This window comes from Rissa tridactyla, chromosome 2 (genome assembly GCF_028500815.1).
Source record: "Rissa tridactyla isolate bRisTri1 chromosome 2, bRisTri1.patW.cur.20221130, whole genome shotgun sequence".
NCBI lineage: Eukaryota > Metazoa > Chordata > Aves > Charadriiformes > Laridae > Rissa > Rissa tridactyla.
Genome location: NC_071467.1, coordinates 91,269,179 through 91,291,010, shown reverse-complemented (window position 1 = coordinate 91,291,010; position 21,832 = coordinate 91,269,179). Strand labels below are relative to the sequence as shown.

General features: G+C 53.0%; 1 protein-coding gene across 1 annotated transcript; it reads left to right on the top strand.

Annotated features, from left to right (window-relative positions):
- The first annotated feature begins 12,410 nt into the window (after window positions 1-12,410).
- FOXF2 (forkhead box F2) lies at window positions 12,411-18,270 on the top strand. Its single transcript, XM_054192292.1, has 2 exons — window positions 12,411-13,434; window positions 17,463-18,270. Exons 1-2 carry the CDS (start codon window positions 12,426-12,428, stop codon window positions 17,627-17,629), a joined length of 1,176 nt encoding a protein of 391 aa, XP_054048267.1. The 5' UTR covers window positions 12,411-12,425; the 3' UTR covers window positions 17,630-18,270.
- The last annotated feature ends 3,562 nt before the right edge of the window (window positions 18,271-21,832 follow it).

Genomic DNA, 21,832 nt, shown 5'->3' with positions numbered 1-21,832 from the left:
TAATAGAAAGTTGGGGGGTTTAGTTTCGCCTCAAGGTGTAACTTGCTAATAAAAGTTCTGGAAAACCTGCTGTGTATAAGAACCCTGGCCTATGATGTCAGAATTCATTATGCACACGAGGGCTATTTACAGCCTTGTAAAGTTGTAGACAAGGAAATTGTTGCTGAAATATAGTTTCAAAAGTTTAAAGGTAATCATTCTACTGATGTATACACCTCAGCTATTGAACAGATCTTTTAAACGGGTCCGTGTAAACCGAAAAAATCATATGGCTTGAGTTGCAAACATCCACCCATGTTTCTTCATACGTGTTGGGTATAGAATTATATATATGTACAGGGGTAACTGTGGGGTCTTTATTTTTATTCAAGAGTTATCTGGATAAACCAGCATAAATTAAGCGTATGCATAAGGTGTTCAGAAGTAAGACAAACTGGAAATGATTTTCACTGCCCTCTTTTCATTTCCCATTCGTCCCCTTGAAAAAGAAAAACAAGAAAAAGAAAATCAAGAAAAAAGAAGGAGAGCGTAGAAAACAGAAGCAAAACCAGAAACAAACAGATGTATTTCCAGCTTTCTAAATCTAAATAAATTCTATCAAAAATGCCGGAACATTAATCGAAACGTGCATTCGTCATCAGAACAACAACTGTGGACGCCTGAAGCTTCATCCAGGTTCGACCAACGTTTGAGGCAAAAGTGCTGCTGAGTTTGGTGGGTCAGGAGACTCTACAGGAACCCCTGGAGAAAACAGTTGCTCTTGTTCACACAACAGAGACGGGCAATGCCGTATTTAAAACTGGGGGGGGGGGAGTGTGGAACCTGTTGACTGTAGGGTGTGCTCTGTTTCACTCGGTTGCTGCATGCTGTTTTATTCTTCAGCTTTAAGCATTTTAATTGCTGCTATAGTGATTTTTCCATCACTCTGAAAAGGCTTTGCGGCCAGATGTTGTTTGTCATTTGTCCCACAGTAGCTGGCAATAATATAATTACAGAAATATAAAAAAATGTGCTCAGCACTGAGGATTACTAGCCAATCCAAGCATTTTCCTACTGAATCACTTTTTCAAATATTCCTTCTCACAGCAGTCCAAATGATTTTCTAGCTCTGGCTGAGCTAACTTCCCAAGCATTCCAGTTATATTTATTTTTTCTAATGCACTTGTCAGCTACTTCAAACTCCACCCCAACCCCTGACAGCAAGGCCAATCGAACACCCTCTCATTGTGGTTTCATGGGGAACCAGCTCACGGCCGCAGAAATGGACTGCACCCAATGGCACAAGCCCAAAAATAACTGCACCACTTCCACTTTTTTCAATGCGTCTGCATTGTTCCAATAGCACTGAGATATTACTACTGATTAATGCTGCTATATAAATAACATGCAAAATGAGGGAAAGCTTTAAGGATTTTTTTTGCTTGCTTCTACTCATGTTCACAGTAAAATTTCCATTGGCTTCAGTAAGCTCTGTATACCAGACTTGCACTAACGCAATTCCATTAACTTAGCTGAATTACTCCTTGTTTATAGCAGTGGAAGTGAGTGGAAAATCAAGGCCAACGGGATAAGAAATAATCCTATTACCCTGCCCAGCAAGATTGCCCTGGGTTTAGAGATGAGGTTTAGGTTTAGCACTGGCTTTTTTGGTCACATAAGCTTTTACACCTTTCCTTACTCCGAACAGCCATTTTGGTGAGTTCATTCTTCTCTCCATCTTTCATCTCTCCTCCCTCCTGCTGCTCCTGGGCTTGCTTCCTCACCAGATCTAACCAGGGGTAGCAGAAAACTCATCAGCAATTCAGGGTGCTTAGTGATCCACTCAGATGGCAACTGATAACAAATCACAAGATCACAAAAGTCCTTCAAATCTGAGAATTTCACTGTGCCATCACGACAAGCATTAGAAGTTCCCAAAGACAACACTATGCATGGGGAAGGTGAACAACCGCACAAATCAGGCAAGTTTCTCTCACATCCCTCCACTACAACTCGACTACCGCTGAAGGAAAAACAACTTTTATGGACTCTGCTGGAATTGGAGCAAGCTTCAGGTGAGGAAAACACGGGGGCAAGAAAAGTAATTGTACATGACACTAGTTCCTTTAACACATGGCTAGCCAGTCTCGACTGCACTTACTGGTGAAATTACATAAATGTTTTATGTATATGTTATATGTATGAATATATAAAGATACATAGGTAAAGGTTGTATGTGTCTGTAAACATATACATCTATACCAATATATACAAAATCTTTTCTGGTTTTGCATTTAGGTTCTAAGTAATTGGTAATAAGCCTGTTGCTCCTAACTTTCAGCTGGGAATGTGCCACTTTGCAGGGCTAGGTCCAGTCTCTGAGAAGAAATAACTTTAGAATAAAACTGGAGACAGGTTGAAAAGAAAGGCAACCATGGAGACGTGATCTGGATGTGCACAAATATCACCACTAGTTACTTTTAAACCCAGAGGTCCCAGTGAGGTGAATGGGTCAGAGTTGTACAAGGGCTCAAACTTTTAAAGGCAATGACACGTCTCCACCCCCAGCAAGAGATTCATATTTCTGCATGAAGCTCAGAGACTGAACATGCTACCTCCTCTGAGCCAAATTTCCCCTTGGATCCACACTGCAGATTCCAGGACTTGGAAGAAGTTATCCTTTGGAGAATAAATTAGTTACTGGCAGGACAACTTTGGCAGCAGCTTAATCTTCCAATCAGTTGCTCCACTAGCGTTCTTCTAGCCTGGAGAAAAGGACACAGCCTCTTGGGTCCAGCATTTCTCAGAGTGAGTTTGTAATAAGAGTCAATTTGGAGTGGAAAAGATGTGATGTTTTCTGTTAAGCAGATACGCTTCTTCTCCATTAAGGCCCACAGGCTTTTTTTTCTCTCTCTCTCTTCTTTTTTCGTGAGAACAGGAGGAATAGGAGAGGAAAAAGCCTAATTCGAATAACAGCAGGATTTGAATAACTGCACGCAGGACATTGTATCCTCTGTACCACGTGGAGCAGTGGGTGTACACGGCCTTCCCCATGGGAAGCCTCTGCCCCTCACCCACTCCATGACTGTTGTTTCATTTCTTTTTCTGCTCTCTCTCAGATATCTTCAGAGCCTCCATATCTGATCTGTTGAGGTAATCAGATGAGTGGTTAGTCATAAGAGCTGTAAGCTACCCATTAGATGGGACTCTGATGCTTTAACTAGTGTCTTACCAGAATGCAGGAAATGAAGCCTCCACCCCATGAAGGTGCACGCTATGTTTCCCATGCAGAGCCTCTGGAAAAGGGCAGACAGGACAGAGGTGTGTTTTCCTGTACAGCCTGGATCAGAAACTCCATGCAACATCCCCCACCGGGTATTATTTGTTGTACTGCAAGAGCATCTGTAGATCCCTGCTGCACACCCTAGCCTCATTGGCCAGTGCCTGGATGTATGCATAGGAAAGGAATCCTTCTGCACAGAGATTATAGACAGTATGTCTTGGTCCTTAGACACAGCTTCTGGGAGCGTCTGTCTTCTTCCCCGGCAGTTTTCATCAGCAACCCTCAACCAGTGATACAGGGAGACACATGCAGAGAGGAAACCACATCTAGCCCAGCTCCACACACTAGGAACTCACCCTTGTACACACACAGCATCGCTCCCCACTCTGGGAAGTGTCCCCTGCCTCTGCAGGGCTCCACACCTCCTTCATGGACTCCTTTCTTGCCTAGCAACCTAAAAACCCAGCCCACAGGCAATGCCACCACAGTGCCCATTTACCCAGTCCCCTCCTTCTACCAGTTTTGCTGCAAGTGAGGGACGGGGACAGGTCCCAGAAAGTGAGTGTTCTGCTAATAATGAGCTAATACAGTGATTAAGTATACTGCTATTGTATGTAGTGGCTCAAGGAAAGGCAAGCATCTATGCATGCAATAGGACAGCGTTCTCTGAGTGGGAAGAAGACAGTGATCTTTTCATACAGAGAAGGACAAGGGGAAAGAAAAGGGGAAGGAATCACAAAAGTTCTCTCTCAAATCCACTTTCTTCTGTTTGATTTTTATTTGCTGTTTTGTTTTTCAGGAGACTGAAAATCAAGGAAGTGAGAGGGATTTAACTGTATCTAGCGCTCGAAGAGATTGTTGCTTTGCATGTAGCATACAGCTCCAAAGGCAGTTTGGTTTTGCAGAAGAGGAGGAGTAAAATGTCTTTGTGACTGCATCGACTTGGACATTTCTCTGCCTCTTCTCTGATGCTGTTCAAACAGCTTTTCTCACCCAAGCAGCCACAAGTGTTTTCCCCTTTCCCTGGGTGCGGGGCTGCACCAAGGAGACCTCGGGCGTCCCCTCGGAGGCGAAGCAGCTTGGGCTCACTGCCTGCCCCGGGGAGCCGAGTCCCCCTGCCCCCGGGGTGGCTGACACCCGGGTTCCCCCTTTGGCTGTGGCAGAAGGAGCCCCTGGCTCACAGAGACCCTATTCACCGCCCAGCCCCACAGCAAGGGGTTTATTTTGGGCCATACGACCTGAACCCCGCAACAAATCTCAGCCTTGCTCTCCCCTCGGTCCAAACAATAAAACCCCTCCTCGAAGTTTTAATAAAGACAAACGCATAACGTAAGTGTGATGTCAGCCTCGTGTTTAAAAGGCATCGCAGGTCTTTATAAGCAAAGGATATTACCCTGCCCTGGGACAAATCCGAGGCGAGAGTTTTCGCTTCTGGAGCGATGGGGGATGTTTAAACCCAGCCTGGCGGCAGGGAGGGCTGGGACCGGGGCGAGGTGGGGGGCGGATCGGGGCCGGGCCGGCTTTCCCAGGGCCCCCTCTCCGTCTGTCAGCCTGGGAATTTATTTTCGTGGCAAGAAACAGGCATGGCTGGCGTTATCGGCAGGGATGACACGAGAGCCAAACAAGGGGGCTTTTGAAATCGTCGGGGTTGGGGGGTGGGTGGGGGGTGGTCCCCCTCTTCCTCTCCATGCAGTGGCATAATTCATCTGAGTAAGGGGCGAAAAAAACACAATATAGAAGTGTTTTTAAAGTAGACCGTCCCAGAAGCTGTTGGAGAAAGGTGCACAGTGGAGACGAAGCTGGGGGCGGTGGGCTCCGGGGGGGAGGGAGGGGGGTCCCCGGGCCGCCCCGCCCGGCAGGTGAGGCGGGGCCCGGACCCCATTTAACGGAGCACAGCGCCACCCAGCGGAACGGCCGCGCCGCGGGGACGGGGGTCTCCCCCGGGGAGATTCGGGGGCCCCGGCGGCCCCCGGTGTCGTGTCCCCCCCGGCCCGGAGGCACTGCGGCTCCGAGAGCCACCCCCTGCCCGGCGGGGAACAGCCTGCGAGCGACATCGTTTTGAAGCCTCTCTTTTTTCTTTTTTTTCCCCCCTTTTTTTTGTTGTCCTCCCCTCTCTGTTGCGGTGGAAGAGGTGGCTCTGCCATGCCGCAAAACCCTAATGAATTGTGGAAAGCAAGCAATAATGGCGTATACACCGTGGCAGTGAAAGTTTAAAAAAAAAAAAAAATTAAATTTAAAAAAAGGAAAAGTAAATCATGTGGAGGGATTTTTGGCCCGAAGTCCATGTTTCCGAAAGGTCAGTGGTATCATTTTGACGTTGATTATGTAGCTGTTCTGGTCTCAAGTATGCTCCCCTCCCCTCCTAGCGTGGTGTGCGAGGATTGTATTTGAAAGGGAGGAAGCAGATACCGAAAGTGATGGCTGATGAATTGTCTAAACCCGTCAGGGACATTTCGTGCGGGGGCTCGGAGGCAGCTCATCAATAAAAGCCTCCCGGATGGAGGAGGGAAAGAGAGAAAGGGTGATGGGAGAGGGGGGTGGGGGGCGGACCCCGAAGGCATCGTTGCTCCCCCCTTTCCCCTTTGATCCGGTGGGGGATCGTAGCGAACGCTGGGCTTTGGAAGTACCGGTGTAAAAAGGTGTGTATGGAGGCGGGGAGAAGGGGAGATACAGCCCGTAAAAACATACACACACACACAGGAAAAAAAAAAAAAAAAAAAAAAAAAAAGAAGACATGTAAAAATCGGCTTTACGGTTTCCTGCCCCCGCCACCTCGGACCGGCCCTAATGAGTGTCGCCGAGGCGGGAGGTGGCGGGGCCACGGCCGCTGCCGCCGTGCCCGGCCCTGGCAGGCTCGCTGCTGAGGTGCGAGCTTGGATTATTACTTTTTTCCAAACTATGTTCGTAAATCATGTAATAATCCGGCACTCAGTAACTCGGCCCTACCTTTGAGTGGGTCGTTATGTTTTATGGGCTTTACTTAAAAATTAATGAAAACCTCTCACGAAAGGAGAGGGGGGTGCTGGGGGGGGGGGGGGGGGATGGGGGGAAGGAGGGGGAAGGAAAGGAGGGAGCGGGGAAACCTGCTCCTGATTAGTGCCTTCCCCGGCAGCGGGGCCGGGGCTGCGGGCGAGCCCCGCTCCGCGGCCCGCAGGCACCGCCGCGACGCGGGTGAGGGGCGTGCAGCGCCGCCCGGGCCCTTCTTCCTCCGAAACTAAAACAAACGCACAACACCCTCCGACATGCCTACCATCCCAACGAGCCCTCCCGCCCCGATGGCTCCCCCCTTGCTGCCCACCCGGCGACACCCGTTTTCTGTCGCCGGGGGCGTCCCGCGGAGCTTTTTACGCGCGTTTCTGCGGGGAGGGGATGCCGCCCCGCTGGGGGCGTTTGGGGATGGGGCGCTGGGGAAGACGGGGGGGGTCCCGGGGGGCAGCGAGGAGCCGGGAGAAAAGCGCAGCCCTCCGCCAGGGCCGGGGGCACCGCTGGCTCCCTCGCCCCGCTGAAACTATTTGTCTGCTGCAAATGGTATGGAAAGTAATTAAGGCTGGAGCACGTATGAAAATTATTGACAATGTGTAAAGTCAGAAATCTCATTTGATCGGAATGTAAACTTGGGCGGGGGAGAAGCCAGTCAAAAAGGTACCGTGTGTTCAGATCTCGGGCCAAACCGTGTTTGCCCTTACTCGCGGCTGTCAGCGGGGTATGCGGAGCGGGATTAGGGGGTGGCTTTTCCTACAGCCTTGCAGGGACGCGATGAACCCCTACGACAAGGGCTGCCGCTAACATTTTTGCACTGTGGCTCCTGGCTCTTGCGCGACCTTTACCACTGAGACCCGACGGGGATGTGGGCGGGTGGGGCGGTCGGATCTGTCACCCATCTCTTTGGCAGCGTCCCCTCGGAGGTCTGCCCAAGCCTCCTCACCGGGAGCCCGGCAGAGACCCCTCCACCTGCCCGCAGCTGCCTGCTCTTCTGCCGCCGCCCGGCTGCCCGCACTGCGGCGGGGACCTCGCCTCGGCTCTGATCTCGAAACATCCCGCTTCTTATTTTACCCCGCGCCTTGTCACGTTTTATTTACACCGACAGAGGATGCTCGGAGACAAAGGAGTATTTTTTTTTTTTTACGTCAAAGATGTTTTATATTTTTGGAAGGGTTGTGTTTCCTTTTAGAGAGGTGACCTATATCCTGACCGCTGTAGGGGGTTTATTTTGATGCTCCGGGAAGTTCAGTTGGAGCTGTGCAGAGCTGGAAGGGGATAAAATCTTTAACATTGTCATCTGGCATAGGAAAAGCAAAGTCTACCCACACAAACACTTGGTGGAATTACTCGGGGGCTGACACTTACAAAACCGACGCTATTATTTTACGCGGAGCGTGTCTTTGTGCAGGTTTAATCGCCGCTATGTCCTCGCAGCTCCGACGGGCTGTTTGCAACAACCGCGTTATCTGTAGGGCGGCCAGGATCCATCGGAGCCCCTGCTTTACCCCACATCTGAGGACTTCTCCTTCCCCCTGTGCCCCGCCATCCCGGGACCGCGGGGAAAGAAACGGGACGGGCAGCCCGGGACCACCCTCGGCACCCCCCGGAGATCCCCGCGGCTGGGTGGGAGTCGGCTTTGCTAAACTCTGGGTTTGGCGAGCTCGGAGGGAGAGTGGGCATCTCAGGCTCGCAGGGTGTCTTTCTGCCACGGCTCCCGGGCAGTGATGAGGACGGGATGGGATGCAGGGAACGGAAGCAATCTTGGTCGGGGGGCGGGGGTGGGATGGACGGGGGGGTCGACACTGCAATAAAATTTTAGGCTCTAGGTGCTCTCACGGAAAGTGTAAAAACTAATAAATACTTTTCAGCACGTTGAAGGGACCAAACGCCCGCGAAAGCGGAACCTGTCCAGAGCGGGGTAAATGTCTTTGCGTCCCCAGTGTTCAGTGCTCGCACCTTCCCCTCCGCGGGGTCCCCCGGTCCTTGGGGACAGCGGAGTCCCAGCTCCCTGCGAGACGCTCCCGGGAGTCAGGGTCCTGCGTGTCCAGCTTGGGAGAGTTGGGTGGTGCCTCTTCTCCCACCTGCTGAGGCCGATTTCCCCCTGAAAAACATTTCTCCAAAGGTGAATAGGTCCTGCTCCTCGGATGGCTTCTCGCCCAAACTTTGTTTCTCGCCTGGTCTTTCTCTCCGTCCTCGGGCACTGAACAAGGCTGCCCTGGACGGGAGACTTGTGCTGCAGGGAGGAAAAGGGAAAGATGCTACCCTGCTAATTCACGATCATCACCTTCACGGAGGTGTCCTGACCCAGGCTTAGCTCACCACCACCACCACCCCGACATCTAGGCACCGCTGAAAAATTTCCCAAGGTATCTCCACGGGAAGACAGCCAAACCAATGTGGCGATACCCCAGGTAACCCCCTGCAAAATGCTACGAGAGAGGTGCCCGTTCCACGCAGGGAGCATGTCTGGTGATGGTTTTGGGGTCAGGCTGTCTTTTATTCTCGCAAGGAGAGGTAGGCCTCTACGTTTGGGCTGAGTGTCCTTGTCTGCACTTGAGATGGGAGGTGTCTCAACCCTTCGGACGCCGCGACCGTCTCTCCTTTTCCTCTGCCTCGGGAAAGGGGAGACCGACCCTTTAACAGGAGCTGGGAAGAAGGGTCCTGGTGGCAGGCTTCGGGGAGACGTCTATAAAAAGAGTCACGCCTGCTGCCCATTGCGTCCGCAAAGAAAAAAAAGGGGAAGGGGGGCGGCGAAAAAAAAAGCGGAAAAACCTCTCCAAACAAACATCGGGATCGCACGGCTACTGCCAGAGGTCCCGAGAAGTCAAGAGGTCCCGGGAGCAGCACAAAGGACGGGGCAGGACCGCTGCGAGTCCCTTCCCATCCCAGCCTCTCTGCTCCCTTCGCCGCGGCGGAGCTGCCCCCCCACCCCAGGCGGTCGCCCCGGGCCACCGGGCCCACCGGGGCCGCTGGGACCGGCTGCCGAGCGCTCGGCTGCGGCTGCTCGGCTCCTCCAGCTCGTTAAAATGCCCGCATGCCTCTCATGCGGAAAGGGATCTCTGTCAGCCCCTGCAGATCGAGATCTAAATCCAGGCACCCTGAAACTGACAGTCGGAGGAAAATCCTCCAGGGCTTAAGGAAACGCACTTTTACAATACTGGAGGGATTTGTTTAAGTTTCAGTCTCGGCTTTAATTGAAAAAACGCTTCTCATCTGCAGGACCTCAGAGGAGAGGAAAGAGCCTGAAGCACGCAGTTAAAAAAAAAAAAAAGGAGGGAAAGAATAGAAAAATAACAAAAAGAGGTGGGGGTAAGAAAAAGGGGGGGGAAGGACTCCAAGATAACCGTAAACATTTATCTTTCATATTTGTCTCCCGTTTTCTTAACTGGTTTAGTCTAACTTATTTCATTTAGCCCACGAAGCAAAGGGGACTGTGTTATGAACATGAAACTGAAACCGCAATAATGAAGAGATTTCCTAGAATAAAAACGATGATTATAGAACAACATCTGAGTAACCAAATCTGCCAAAAAGTTTAATTTCCGTATACTCTGGTAAAACAAACCAGTTGTGCTCCAAAGCTGGGATCAGCTCAGAAATGGATACACCAACCAAAATAAACATCTCCACCAAACAGCAAATGCACTTCTGTTTAATCATAGGCACTTCAAACCATCTTTTAAAGTCTCGGTACCATGCCTTGGAGACCTCTTCATGCTGTGTTTCAAACCAGCGTCTGCTGCGAAGAAGAGGACATTGCTAACAGGTAGAAGGCTGCTGAGTGCATGTGTTAACCCCGATTCTCCTATCAGGGCTGTGTCAAGTCGCGACTGAAGCAGCATGCGGCTGCCTGCCACCGGGCTGCCCTCTGCTTCATTGTCTGTCCTGTCTCGCACCGAAAAGTAACGGCACCGTCGTATATCGTGACATCTGCGTTGGGAGTAAATGCCTCTTCCCTCTCGACTAATATTAATGATCAAAACGAGTTATCTGAAAGGGGGGTAGGTTAGGGTCATTTTCAGGCAACGTCTTCCCGCCCCCCCACCATTGCATTTGATGCATCGAGCCTCCTGACGATCGCCGAAACGACGGGCATTTCACTCGAGGGTGACTTTTAGACGGACGTCCCGCCGCGGAAGGCGAAAAAGGACGCTCGCTCGCCGACCTAGAGCAGGGAAGGATGTTTACCTACGAAACCACCGGTTTATTATTATTTTTTTTAATATTCCGAATTGGTCCTTACAACGAGATCAGGAATCGCACGTCGGCCTCCCTGCCCCTCCAGAGGGGGGGGAAAAAAAAAAAAAAAAGAAACAAGATATACAGAGAGGTAGATTGATTTAGAAATAGATATTTTTTAATTTTTTTTTTTTTTACGATGGGAACAATTTAAATCTACGCCTCAAGAAAGGTAAACACGGTCTACGGACTGGGCGATCGTTTTTTTTCTGTTAAAAATGTGTAGTAAACATTGCTGGGCTTGGTAGTGTTTTTCTTAGCTGATCCTCAGGTACAATCAAGCCATTTTCGGACACATTCCCATGTATGTAGCAGTGGTGATCTGGAGGAAGCTGTCGACGCCTGTTCAGTTAATTTAGGTTTTCTTTGTCTAATTACTGTGGAGCTTAGGGAAAAGGAGCCGGGCTCAGGGCAGTAAACTGACACTTGGGCTCTGTGTGTGGTATCCAGGCAGAGTTTGATGGAAAAAGCCTGCTACCACTCAACTGCAGGTCACTGTCTGGGACCAGCCCCACCCCCTCCCTGCCCGTACCCACCAGCGAGCTCTCAGCACGGAGCTGCGCTGGAGACAGACGGACACACAGACACACACACAGCGTTGCAGGCACGCCGACACGGCGTCCCGCTCTGCCCGCGTCCTTCCCACCCCCGTGCCTTTGGTCCAGCATCCTTGTCTGCTCTGCCTCTCCTCCCGCCGCCGTCCCTCCTTCCGTCTCCAGTTTGATCCTGGAGCCTCCTCCATCATCTGGGAGCAGGCCTGTGCCTCCGCCGGCCCCTCTGCTCCCTGCCCCCCCAGGAGCCCCGTTTCCTCCGGCAAACGGCGTTTGCCAACACGCGTGACCCACCCGCCGCACCGGGGGGACGTACCCAGGGGGGCGGAGGGAGGGCGCATCCGTGGTCCTCGGACTCGACCCCTATTGCCCTATAAAATGAATTACATTTTATAGTGGGGGAGAGTGGCAAGGCGTAGCGAGAAGTCTTAAAACCCGGAGGTCTGACAGGCTTGAGGAGCAACAGACGCAGCTGCCCGGGGCTCAGCAGGGCGGGCGACCCCTTCACACGCACCCACGCCCGCTCCCGGCGGCATCAGCGCCCCTGTGCCCCGGGGGCAGCGGCGGAGCTTTGGGCTGGCAGCAGCTTCCCTCGCCCCGGGGCCGTGCCGGGGAGCAGCGGGCAGACCGGTGCCTGCGGGGCCGGGGGAGCCCCGGGGAGGCGGTAAACGGTGTCGCTGCGGGGCCGGCGGCGGCAGCCAGCCGGGAATGGTGCGGCAGCAGTGCCTCAGCCCCTCCTGCCCAGATGACGGGTGGACAGAGGCCAGCTGGAAAGGGGGTGGTCTCTTCCCCCTGCCCCCCCCGCTTCGCTCCCCCTCTCTCTATCTCTGCTGATTTCTCGGCCGGATTCAGGGGGGTCTGCGGGGAAAGGGGGAAAAAAAAGAAAAAAAAGCAAGATTGAAGGAACTGATAGGCGGTCGCTCTGTGCCTTTTACGTAAGAAAAAAGTATGTATGAAAGAATAACAGTGCGGAAGAGATTGGAGGGGGGGGCTCTTGCGCTTCCTCCCTTTGCCGGATTAGGCAGCGGGATGGTCCCCAGGTGGGGGGCCGGGGAGGAAACGGAGCGGCGCTGAGCGGAGCCTCCGCGGGCGGCGCGGGGAGGGCGGGGGCCGGGCCGGGGCCGGGCCGGTCCATCCCGCCAGTGCCTGGCTCCGGCGGAAAGCAGAGGAGCCATTGCGCAAGGGACGGCGGGGAGGGATGCGCAGGGCGCTGCCGCCGCCCCGCCGCCGCCCGCCGCGCTGAGGAGGTGCCCGGAGGACAGCAGCTCCCACCGCCCCCCCCCCCGCTCTCCCCCTGCGGGGCACCCCCCGCCCCGGTACCCACCCCGCCCGGCTCCCCCCCTTCCCTCCCAGCCTCACCCCACCCTGCCCCATTCCCCTCCCTCCGCCAGATGACCACCGAGAGCGGCCAGCAGCGGCAGGAGCCCCCCATCCCTCTCCGCTCCTGCAGCCCGGCTCCCGGAGCTCTCCAGATGAGCCGGCCGCCCTCCTCCGCCCTGGAGACCTCCACCTCCTCTTCCTCCACCTCCACCTCCTCCTCCTCCTCGGCGGCGGCGGCGTCCTCCAAGAGCAAGAAGGCCAGCTCGGGGCTGCGGCGGCCCGAGAAGCCTCCCTACTCCTACATCGCCCTCATCGTCATGGCCATCCAGAGCTCGCCCTCCAAGCGCCTGACCCTCAGCGAGATCTACCAGTTCCTGCAGGCCCGCTTCCCCTTCTTCCGTGGCTCCTACCAGGGCTGGAAGAACTCCGTGCGCCACAACCTCTCCCTCAACGAGTGCTTCATCAAGCTGCCCAAGGGACTGGGCCGCCCGGGCAAGGGCCACTACTGGACCATCGACCCGGCCAGCGAGTTCATGTTCGAGGAGGGCTCCTTCCGACGGCGGCCCCGCGGCTTCAGGAGGAAATGCCAGGCGCTGAAGCCCATGTACCGCATGATGAACGGGCTGGGCTTCGGCGCCTCCATCCTCCCGCAGGGCTTCGATTTCCAGGCGCCCCCCGCCTCCCTCGCCTGCCACTCCAACGGCTACAACCTCGACATGATGCCCAACGCCATGGCCAGCGGCTACGAGGGACTCAGCGGCGGCCACCACGTCCCGCACATGTCGCCCAACCCGGGCTCGACTTACATGGCCAGCTGCCCGGTGACTGCCAACGGGGACTACGGCCCCGACAGCAGCAGCAGCCCCGTGCCCTCCTCGCCGGCCATGGCGAGCGCCATCGAGTGCCACTCGCCCTACACGAGCCCTTCGGCTCACTGGACAGCCTCGGGGGCCTCGCCCTACATAAAGCAGCAGGGCCTCCCCGCCGCCAACGCCGCCTCCTCCGGCATCCACTCCAGCGTGCCCTCCTACTCCCTGGAGCAGGGCTACCTGCACCAGAGTCCCCGCGACGACCTCTCAGGTAAGGACCCGGGGGGGTGGGACAGCGGGGGCGGCGGCGAGCGGGGCGCCGGCGGGGCTTTCTCCGGCGAGGAGGGGTTCGCGCGGGGAAACCCCGACCTCCACGGCGTAGGAAAAAGAGGGGCATTGTCTGCGAGAGGGAAGAAAACACGCGTGGGTTGGAGCTGTTCTGTTTCGGGACAGAGGGGATGCCTGGGGGGCGGGGGGTAGGGGGGGCGTGGGTACGGCGGCGAGCATCCCTCCGTCTTGCCCAGCGCCAAGAAGGAGCGCTCCGAGGAAAGCCCGGCTCCGTCCCGGCTTCGTCCCGGCTCGCATGTCCCCCCCCGGCTCCTCGAGTGCCGGCGGCATGTGGGCTTGTGGGCGGCGGCGGGATCGGGGCGATCCCCGCCGCCCCGGGCTGCGGCTTCACTCAGCGGGGAGCGCCGCCAGGCATCGCCGCCGCCTCGGTAAACTGCGGTCCGCGGAGACGCGTCTCGGGAGTAATCAAAAAAAGGCGTTAAATATTATCTTCTAAGCCCTGCAGTGAAAAAAAAAGAAAAAAAAAAGAAAAAGAAAAAAAAAAACCTGAAACCAAACCGCTTATCTTGAAAAATGCGCGAGAGATTAAAGCGGATCCAGTGTATTTCTGCAACCGGAGGGAAAGAGTTTTCTGGTCTCTGTCTCCCAACCCCCCCACCCCTCCGGCCGGTGATTACAGACAATGTCTGCTCAGAAAAATCCGAGCACAAAAATGGGTAAAAGATGTTGGGCTCTTACGGGGAAATTTTCCAAATAGCCCTTTTAAACGTGGGTCCCGGAGGTTAAGCAAACAAAGACAGTCTGGGCTGGACCACACCGAAGAGGATTTTAGCCTGACTTAACCCCTATGAGAGCGGGGTCTTGTTCAATTTTATGGGAATTTCAACAAGTAACAAATACAGGCGACCCTCAGCTCTGAGTCCCCTCCCGCCCCCTCCTTGGGTGCCTGTCAATCACTCTCCTGTCCTTCTGCGAGCCCCGCAGCCTGCCCCGGCCTCCCCACAGGCTGCTGCCCCCGCGGGGAGGGCGAGCTGGGAGCCCAGACGCCCGGGAAGCCGCCTTGCCATCACCGCAGAAAGGACTTGGGGTGTCAGGGTAGAGCAAGCGGTTGCAAATTTTCCTCCCTTAAAAAAAACAAAACAAAAAAAACCCCAAACCCCTAAATAGCCCTGGTGTGGCTCCTGGGGAGAGGCGGTTGCAGAGCGGGTCGCCGTCTTACCGGGATTTCGGCGCAGAGCGGGCTGCGGGGAGGCGGTGCGTCCCCAGACGGGCTCCTCCGTGCCCACGGGGCTCTGCTGCGGAGGCTTGAACCCACTTTTCGGAGACTCAGATCGTCCTTCCACGTGGTTTTGGGGGCCGGGGCGAGAGGCCGGATGGTTCACAAGGCCACCCCCCGCCGAAATATGTACCTTTACCGTTAGGAATTTCTTCTTTGCTTTGTTGATATAGCTGTTGTTACTTGGATTTGTTTGTGTTTGTTTGTTTGTTTTCTTTTCCTTTTTTTTTTTTTCCCCCGTTTGTTTTACTCCTTGCGGCCCCGCGGGCCGCCGCGCAGGGCCCACGGGGCCACGCGTGGAGCGGGAGTGCGGCTGGTCCGGGGAGCGGGGCTGGTCCGGGGAGCGGGGCTGGCGAGAGGCTGCCCCCTCCTCCTGACAGGCACCCGAGGTGGGAAAGGCGATTCCTGGAAGAGAAATTTTCATTTTGAAGCAGCCCAAGAACAGGTCTTCAAAACAAAAAGCAGAAGGAGAGAGAGGAAGGGAACTAGTTCCCCCGAAGCCTCCACCACCTTTTCTGAGGCTGGAGCTGTTTAAATCCGAATTGTTTCTGTTCAAGGACGGATATACACGCAGACAGAACGATGGACGCTTTCTTAATGCCGACGACGGGCGTCCGTTTTAGCAGCTCAGACTTAATGCCACCGCTCCGCAAAACGGAGTTTCTCGCTTATTTCCTACAGCTTCAGGATCTGGGCCCAGGAGTTTAGTGGAAGCCACCCCCAGTCCTTGACTAACTAAAAAAAACAACCCAACCCTTTATTTTTTTGAGTGGATCCAATCCTTATTCCTGTGTGCTACGTAAAATCTCTGCGGTGCAAAAGTTCTAGTAGAGTGAAAGGATATGGGGAAAAATGATCCGAGCTCCTTCATTCGTAGTTATTACCAGCAGTAATCTTTCTCCTTCTCTCCCCACGAAAACAGTAGCAAGTGAATTTCGCCTTTCCCTTTCTTTTAGTTAAACGCAAAGCAAATTCGGTGGCAATCGCTGTTGATCAGTCAATAATCCGCTACTTATGACAGCGACAGGGCGGACTTAAAACCTTGAATTTGCATCAGACCCAAGAATAAGAGAGGAAAAAATTGGAAACAGGAGGCTCGGTTCTGTTAAAAGGATTTTGAAGCTGGGGGGCGGGGGGGAGCCGGATTTTTTTCGCACGCTATTAAATCCTGCTAAATGATTGAATCGGGATTGTAATAAAGTGCCCCGGTTTATGGTGAGCATACCAGCAGGGTTATTAGAAAGCCGAGGAAATCCAGCGAAATAATCACTTTTATAAAGTGAGCTCTGCGGGGTGAAGGAGGGGACAGTGCCGGAGGAGACGGGCTGTGCGCGCCGCCTCTGCACCGCCGCCGGCCGCCGCCAAAGGGCTCGGCTCCACCACCCTGGGGAAAACCGGGGACGTTTCCCGCTTTTCCCCCCCGCCTTCTCTGCTTCTCCTTCTTTTGCTGCTTTTTTTTCTTCCTTTTTTTTTTTTTTACTCTTTTTTTTTTTCTTTTCTTTTTTTTTTTTTTTCCTTGACCCTCGGTCAGATTTGACAGGATCCCGCTAGCCGAGTTTGACGTCCACATGCCAAATCAAATCCCTCTCTGGCTCTACCCTGCAGGCCTTGCTCAGGCAATGCTCCCCTTCCCGCCGGATCCAGTAGGAACCCTGCCAGGCTAAAGATCCCAGCACGGCCCGATGTCCCGGGCTGGAGGAGGGAAGGGGGAGTGTGCGTCTCCCGCGCGGCCCTTGGACTTTGTCCCCCGAAAGGCTGCCTGAGGCTGTGGGAAATGAAAATGGGAATTTGCAAGGTCATTTACATGTTGGTGCCGCGGGTGTTCTTCGCCTCGTTGGTGATGATGAACCGTAGGGTGTCCTCGCTCTGTATTTTACATTTGCTGAAAGCACACACGCGTATTGACGTGCGCGCTCCTATACACACGCACACAGACATAAATAAATACACTATCAACACACAAACGGATCGTGGTTGGAATTCAACCTGCAGCCATTCAAGTCAAAGGCAAAAACCTCCCAGGAAGGGGCAAGAGGGACCAGAGGTGGAAATCGGATTGAAATGGCTTCGGCGCATCCAGAAAAACACGCAAGTCGCATCCTCTCCTTGCACACAGGCATTCCTTCATCCACACCACACGCAGAGGCTGACCTGACCCCACACGCTGGTAAATGCGCAGGCAGGGGGGCAGACACTGAGCTGTGCCTGTGTCGCCACACGGGAGGGATGCTCTGAGGCATGCCTGCGCCCGGGATGCGGCCACGCGTGTGTCCGTGGGCATCCTCCTCCGCCCGCATTCCCGTCCTCAGCCTGTGTGCCACACCGTTGTGTGGTATATAACTGTGGGATATAATTGTGGGATATAATTGCGCAGAGCGGGCGCGGGGGCTCGTACGAGCACGGGTGCAGCCCCGAGCCCACCCGCGGGCCATAGGGGGACACCGGGGGATCGACGTCCCCTGCTCTCTCGGGGCGATGGGACCCACGCTCTCTCTGCCCTGCGAGCGGGGCAGGCTTTGATCTGGGGGGAGCGCCCGGTCCGCCTCCAGGAAAGCCGAAGGGGAGCTCCCGAATCTCGCAGGGTTGGGAGGCGAGAGCGGGGTAAACGAAGAGGGAAAGTGTCAGCCCGACTGTGCGCAGCCTCCCTTCCCTGCGGGTGAGGGAGAAAGGGCTGCTCCGCCCGAGCAGAGCTACCCCGACTTCTCAGCAGCTCTTCTTATCTCTTTCTCTTGCAGTGGGATTGCCTCGCTACCAGCATCACCCCTCCCCAGTGTGCGACAGGAAAGATTTTGTCCTCAATTTTAACGGTATTTCTTCGTTTCACCCATCCGCTAGTGGATCTTACTACCACCATCACCACCATCAAAGCGTCTGTCAAGATATCAAGCCCTGCGTGATGTGAAGGCAGCGCCCCAACAGAGACAATCAGGTGGCATGAACAGAGCCGAGGTGTAGACGGACCCACGCAGATTAAATATAATGTGCACTCTGATAGCATTGGTAGTACACGAGTCACTTAGAAAAATTACCTAAGGAAGCAGTGTTTTCGGTCCCTCTCCATCCTTTGAAGGACAAGTACAGCCGATGCACGCTCCAAAGCTCTTCCTAAACGAAAAAATGCCTTGTGTGATGTGTTGGGTTAGGTGGGACTTCAGTGTCCTTATGCCAAGTCTGACCACCTTAATCATAAACCACCTTTCTGTGATCTCCTAAAGAATCGAGCTTTGGGAAAGGGAACAATTCGATATTTTTGTATACGAGAAAGTGTCTTTGAATAGGAAAAATAAATCTCCCAGCTCAGCACCTGCGAGGACTCCCCCTTCCGTTGCTGCGTTAGTGGGAAATTGATTTCTTTATTTTTTTCTCTCCCCAAGCCCGACCAAGGACACTCTGTATGGACTTCAGCACCGACCGATCGATATTATTAAAACAGTATTGTTTAGCCCTTTCGTGTATAGACTTTAAGAAAAGTTCAATTTTTTCCAGTATTGCAGCAATACAATGTTTTGTTTTTTTATTTTTACAAAAGTTGTTTTCTACCACAGTATTTTTAAAAAAATTATTTTAAATAAATCTCGTGTATACTCACACACTATTGCTTTAAAAGGAGAATATATTTGCACTTATGTATACTTTTTACAGTTTGCCAAAATATTTTGATGTACAAATTTTTTTTTCCAATAAAATGTATATAAACGACTATGCACTGGACAGGCACTTATTTTTCCTTCGCCTCCTTCTGGGAAAAGTCTTCCACCCCAGCATCCGAGATTGTTCGAGCTGCAATCCCAGATCCTTCAGCGGCTGGAGGCGGAGGAGGGGAGCGTAGCGGTTGACCCGAGGGTGCCCGTGCCGTGGTCTCTGGGCCGCACCGCCCGCTCCCACGTCCCACCCTGCTTTTTCCCGCTGCTGGATAGATTTTGAAATAACCGGGTCGGCGGACACAGAAGCAGCGGGGTCCAGACTGACTCCTCTCTTCGAGGGCTCTCCCGGGCCCGAAACCCCCTCCCCTGTGTGTAGAGCTGTGTCCAGGTGTCCCCGTGTCCCCGTCCCGCCTGCCGGCGCAGCCCCGTCGGAGTCCTTCTGTGCCACGACGGGGCTTTGCCAGGGCCGGGGGCAGCAGCCCCAGCGCAACGCCGGGTTGCCCCCGGGAGGGCAAGTCATGGGCGGGTTTCCGCGATAAAACAGTGCTTTGATAAGGACTGGGGGGAGGCACCGAGAACGGCGTGGCTAGTGAATAGGGCGGGAAGGGAGAAAAAAAGAAAATAAAAGAAACAAAAAGAAACAAAAGAAAATTAAAAAGGGCCCATAAAATACCCCGAGCAAAACAAACCCCGTCCCCGAGATGCTGCCGTGCCCTGCGGGGGGTGAGCGGCCCGAGGGTCGGAGCCGGGCGCCGGGAGCTGCTCGCCCGCTCATCCCGCAGGCGACCCCGGCCACACCGACCCCCCTCTGCCCCCCGGGGGGTGCCTGCCGAACCCACACGGCACGGCCCGCCTCGGCCCGGGGGGTGGCCACGGCCGGGGCCACGTCCCGGGGGCAACCCTGCGCGGCCCCGCCGGCGGGCGCAACTCGCCACCGCCCCCCCCCCCCCCCCCCCAACGCAGCCCATCCCGTCCCACGGAGGGGACAGAGACACCCCCGTACCCCAATGTGCCCCGCAAGCCGGGGCAGCCCCGCCACATCACCCCGGCGCTGCCCGTACCCGCACCCCAAGGCTGAAAATTCGAGAGTTTCAGAAAACTAGTACGCATGTATGTGTACATATGTAAATACACACACACATCCGTATAGACACATATACATATAAAATTATATCTCTGTAATTATATATAAAGACAAAACTCCTCATCTTTTTTAAATACACATTTATGCTCAAACATGCCCTTTTCTTCCCCGAGCTTCTCAGGGCCTGTGATAAATTATAAAGTCAGTTTCAGAGTTTGCTCCGACCACAGTGCTGTGTTTACATTCTTTCCGAGGCAAGCCTGCATGGTCGTAATTTATATCCTAAACACTTGAACGTAACTTGTTTATACAGGAATGACAGGACCTCAAAGAGAAAAAAACTGCCGTTCGCCTCCCCGGCGGCCGGGCGCGGGCCGCCAGTGCCCTCCAGCGGCCCCGGGCCGGCAGCTTCACTGCGTTTTGGCATTCCGATTTTTATAGGTTTTTTTCCCCCACCTTCTGAATGCTATTGTATCCCAGAAAACCTGAGTAATGCTCTCACTGGCCGTTCTCCTAAGAAAGGGGAAGGATCTGCTAGGGTATCCTTCGGTTTTGGGCTTCTGTGTTTCCCCGCAATGATTTAAGGCTATTCCCGATTAACGGCGTAAGGTTCCCTTTTCCCCACTAAAGCTTCCCAAACAAAGGACGTTTCAGAAGCGGTACTCTTTAGACATCGGCATGTTTCTGGGTGCTGTCAGTAAAATGAACCCAGCCTCTTTCTTCTGAATTTAAAGGGTGACCAGCAAACGACAGGGAGGAAAAAAGTGGGGAGATTTTTAAGTTAATTCGATCTGATTTTGTTTTGATATTTGATTTTATTACAGTACCTTCTACCCTAGGAATTCAGCTCTTGTTTAGTCTAAAGAACTCCAGTGGCCACAGAGCCAGTGAGAGTCAAGACCAAGAGCTCTGCCATTGAGAGGACAAGGTATTTATGTTTTAGCCATTCAGTTAAAAATTCTTTGCATCTTTTTACATTTGTTGACAGTCATTGAGCATGCCAGAATACTTCATATTTTGGAAAAATAAATTCTTTGTTAGAGATCTGGCACACCGAGCCTTCTAATTGTAACAGTAGTGATGCAGTACTCACCTCTGAGGCTCCTGGACGCTTTCAGCGTCAGAGAAATCTGAAATCTCTAGCTTGAAAAACAGAAATTTAGATATGTATATTTAGTCTGAGCATTGTGAAAGAGCCTGGGAGGGCATACACGAATTTGAGTGTGTATTTGCTAGTTACCTTGTAGGGAAATCCATAGTTGTTATGCTAAAATGAGCATCAATTGGTATAAAACATGGGAAGGTGTGTGTCTCTGCAGGTTTTTTAGTTAGTGCTATTTTCTGTGACATCAGTCTGTCCTCTTTATCATTTGCCTTTTCATTCCTTGCCTGCTGACACAAAGCGACTGCTTTGTCCTCTATGTGTGGATTGCAAGATGCCTAAGTAAAACCTCTGCTTTTCTTTAGCAGTGCTTTAGTCCAAGTAGCACCCAACAACAATCACCCAGCTCCATTGAGTCTGAAAATAGGGTCATGGCTGACTTTCAGCCTAGGGCTTCACCCGGTACAACCACTCTGTTCTTACAGGTGAGCACAAAGGTATCTTCCAGTTACACTTCTGGTCTATCTCGATGAAGAGTTTGTGTATCCAAAAAGCTGCATTAGTTTTTTTCCAACCGTATCTGTTGGTCTAATGCATTAGCAATGCTTCTTCCGCAAACCTCGCTTCGCTGATGACCTCAGATCGCCACAGCTACAAGAAAGCTACAACTAAATTACAAATAGTTAGTCATCGAGACTGATGGCGTACCTCACATTTGGTGAGACGCTGAGGCAAATGGATTGAATGTAGACTAATCCAAACATTTCCATTATTAGAGCACACTAGGCAGAGTTTCCGCAGGATGGGAAGAGATCACGCTGCAGTGCCTCAAACAGTTTGCGTGTGATCCGCTATAATCTTGTATGTATATTTTCTCCATTCTCTGGTTTCATCACAGTCTTACTGCCTCAGTGGAGGGATTTTGCTTGTGAGGGTGTTTATGTTACGCAGAAAAAAAAGCCACTCAACCACTCCAAAGCTGGGACCATTTGAACAATCAATTTAGCGTTGGCAAAATTAGCCAAACGCAGAGATATCTTATGTGGGATGTTGAGTTTCTAGCTGGTAGTCGACCAAAGCATTCTTTAAAACAGTCAGTTTATTAATCCCATTAAATCCTCTTGCCCATTATTCTATTAAGATCAACATCAGATTAATATCTGACTGTGTTTTGGCTCAGCTGGCAAAGTACTTCTAGCCAACACAATATTTTCAGTTTCAAGTAAGAGTTTTAGCCTGCTTTAGAGGCAAAGAAAAGTAAAGATTTCGTTTTTT